General features: G+C 56.2%; 1 protein-coding gene across 1 annotated transcript; it reads left to right on the plus strand.

Annotated features, from left to right (window-relative positions):
- The first annotated feature begins 6 nt into the window (after positions 1-6).
- LOC105545924 lies at positions 7-1,130 on the plus strand. Its single transcript, XM_011988982.1, has one exon. It carries the CDS (start codon positions 234-236, stop codon positions 1,128-1,130), a length of 897 nt encoding a protein of 298 aa, XP_011844372.1. The 5' UTR covers positions 7-233.
- Positions 1,131-2,536: the final 1,406 nt, after the last annotated feature.

Here is a 2,536-nt window from a genome sequence, read left to right on the forward strand (position 1 = left end):
CCTGAAGGGCCGGGCGTGGGGACACGCCGTTCCTCCGGGTTCCGAACGGGGTGGGGGGTGAGCTCCGGCTCCTCACTCGGCCCTGCACCTACTGGGCCCGGCACCGCTCACACCCCGTTCCCGCCCCTGCGCGAGGCCGCAGAAAGAGCCTGGCCAGGGCCTCTCTCTACTCCATTTTGCCAGTTGTCTGAGAAGCCAAAAAAAGTTTCTAGAACTGCCAGCCCTTAAAAAAAATGAAAAGGAAGAGAAGAAATGGGAGCAGGCAGCCCTCGTCAGCAGACTGGGAGCCGCGTGGGCCCGGAGCTATTTGCATTCCGGTCTGCGGGGGCTCGGGGATGCTGGTGACAGGCCTGGTTCCTGGTGGCTCGCCCCCACCTGTGGGCGTCGGGAAGGATCCCTTCCATCTCTCAGCGGCAGAGGAGGCCCTGGCATCGTCCTGGCTGCAGCCGGGCAATCCCAAGGAGTCCTGGTCACCGTCACCCCGCCGGGAGGGGCCACAAGGACCTGGGCCTCTGCCACCAAGCTTTGTCCCCTCTTGCTGTAGGGAGCCAGTGATTCTCCTCCGACCTGATGATTGCTTGGTTTTTTTAAAGGGAGATTTGAGGGGTGAGAAGTGCGTTTCTGTGTGGCTACTCCGGTCTGGTGTGCTGTGGGTCATTGAAGGTGTGGCCTGCGTGGGTGCAGTGACGTTGGATTGTCAGGTGGCAGTAGGGGAGCCCTGCTATGTCAGTGCTAATGAAAGATGTTGGTTTGTTTCTGAAATAAAGCTAAACAAGCCTGCACATGCAGAGGCTTGGACCCTGGTAGAAACTTCCCTCTGCCGATTTGTTTTGTTTTGTCAGGGGCTCAAAGGCCTACCTGCTCCACCCAAAATGGCAGGTTCCATTCTCCAAGAGCCAGTCAGGGACCACTCTCATCCTCTAGTCAGTGAGGCCCCCAACGCCCTTCTTCCACCTGGACTGGTTCTCTGGCCCTTGCAGGGCCTCGCTGTCCTGCCCCATTCCAGCTGCCTCCACCCCATTCCAGCTGCCTCCACCCCATCAGTCTCTGGGGTGTCTGCCCTTCTGGGGGTGGGTGCAGATGAAGGTGCAAACTTCTCTGCTGCCCCCTGCCCCACACCTCCAAAATAAGCTGCCCACATCTTTTCTCTGGCAAGCTCACTGCTAACTCACTGGAGGGGGAGGCGTGGGGAGCTGATCTCCAGAGACCCTCCAGTGGGTGCTCTCTGGTATGTACTGAGAGCGGGTGGGCCCGGCTGGTCTTTGTCAGTGCTCTGCTCTCCCTCTGGAAGGGGAGGTTTTCTCTGTTTCCCTCTCTCATGGCTTCACTTGGCCCCCACACCATCCCGCCTCACCACTGTGGCCATCTCCCAGAGCCAGGTCTTGCCCACCACTGCACACAGGCCATTTTCCATGAAGTCGGCTCAATTATCACAAAGCCAGTCAATTCCTGGGGACCTGGATGGCCAGAGTTGACCCATCTTGTCTCTGCATCACATGGCCCAGTCTCAGCTGCACTGTCACCCCAGCTCGCCTCATGCTACCACTTCCCCACCCTGAACTTTTGGAAAAGGAAAGTTAACCTTTGGGCACCCTAGCTCCTCATCTGAAAAACACACAGAGTACGATCACCGGCGTGGTGAGGCGGTTGTGAAGATCGAATCTAAGACACAAAACACTCAGCACAGTGCTTGGCAGACGGCGGGTGCAGGAAGGATGCTCACTGTCACTATTGCTGTTACTCTAGAACCTGTTTTCTTGTCTTCAATCTCAAATTCCTGGGAGAGATCATCCGATTGGCCCAGTGTGCATCAGGCTTTCAGGTGTCTATCACTGGACCAGTCAGCACAGGCCAGAAGCAGGGTCTGTTCGCTGACACATGGCCACCGAAGCCCCAGAAAAAGGAAATGAAATCCTTGTGAGTCAGGCAGCCATTCCCCAGCACCGCCATGGCTACCAGGTCTGTGGTAGGTCTATTGGCCATTGGTCCAGCAAATACTTAGTGATACCTACTGTCAGTACCAGGCCGAGACCTAGGCAAGAGGGACCCTAGTCCTCAGTTTTGTGCTTTCAAGCAGTGCTTTTCAGACTTTGATGTGCACATTAATTGCCTGGGGATCTTGTTAAAATGTAGATTCTGGTTCAGAAGGCCTGGCGTGAGGCTGAGAGCCTACAGTTCTAACCAACTCCTAGTTGGTGCCTGCGCCGGTGGTCCGGGGACCACCCTTTGAGACGCAAACCTTCAGAGGCCTCTGCCGGAGCCCTGCCCTAGGCCACACTCCACCACCCACAGAGGGAGGAATCACAGGGAAAAGGGATGCGTTCACTCAAGGGTCTTTGTTTTTTTGAAACGGAGTCTTGCTCGGTTGCTCAGGCTGGAGTGCAGTGGTACAATCTTGGCTCATTACAACCTCCGCCTTCCGGGTTCAAGTGATTCTCCTGCCTCAGCCTCTCAAGTAGCTGGAACTACAGGTGCCTGCCACCACGCATGGCTACTTTTTGTATTTTTAGTAGAAATGGGTTTCACCATGTTGGCC

Source organism: Mandrillus leucophaeus, unplaced genomic scaffold (assembly GCF_000951045.1).
Source record: "Mandrillus leucophaeus isolate KB7577 unplaced genomic scaffold, Mleu.le_1.0 Scaffold342, whole genome shotgun sequence".
Classification (NCBI taxonomy): Eukaryota; Metazoa; Chordata; class Mammalia; order Primates; family Cercopithecidae; genus Mandrillus; species Mandrillus leucophaeus.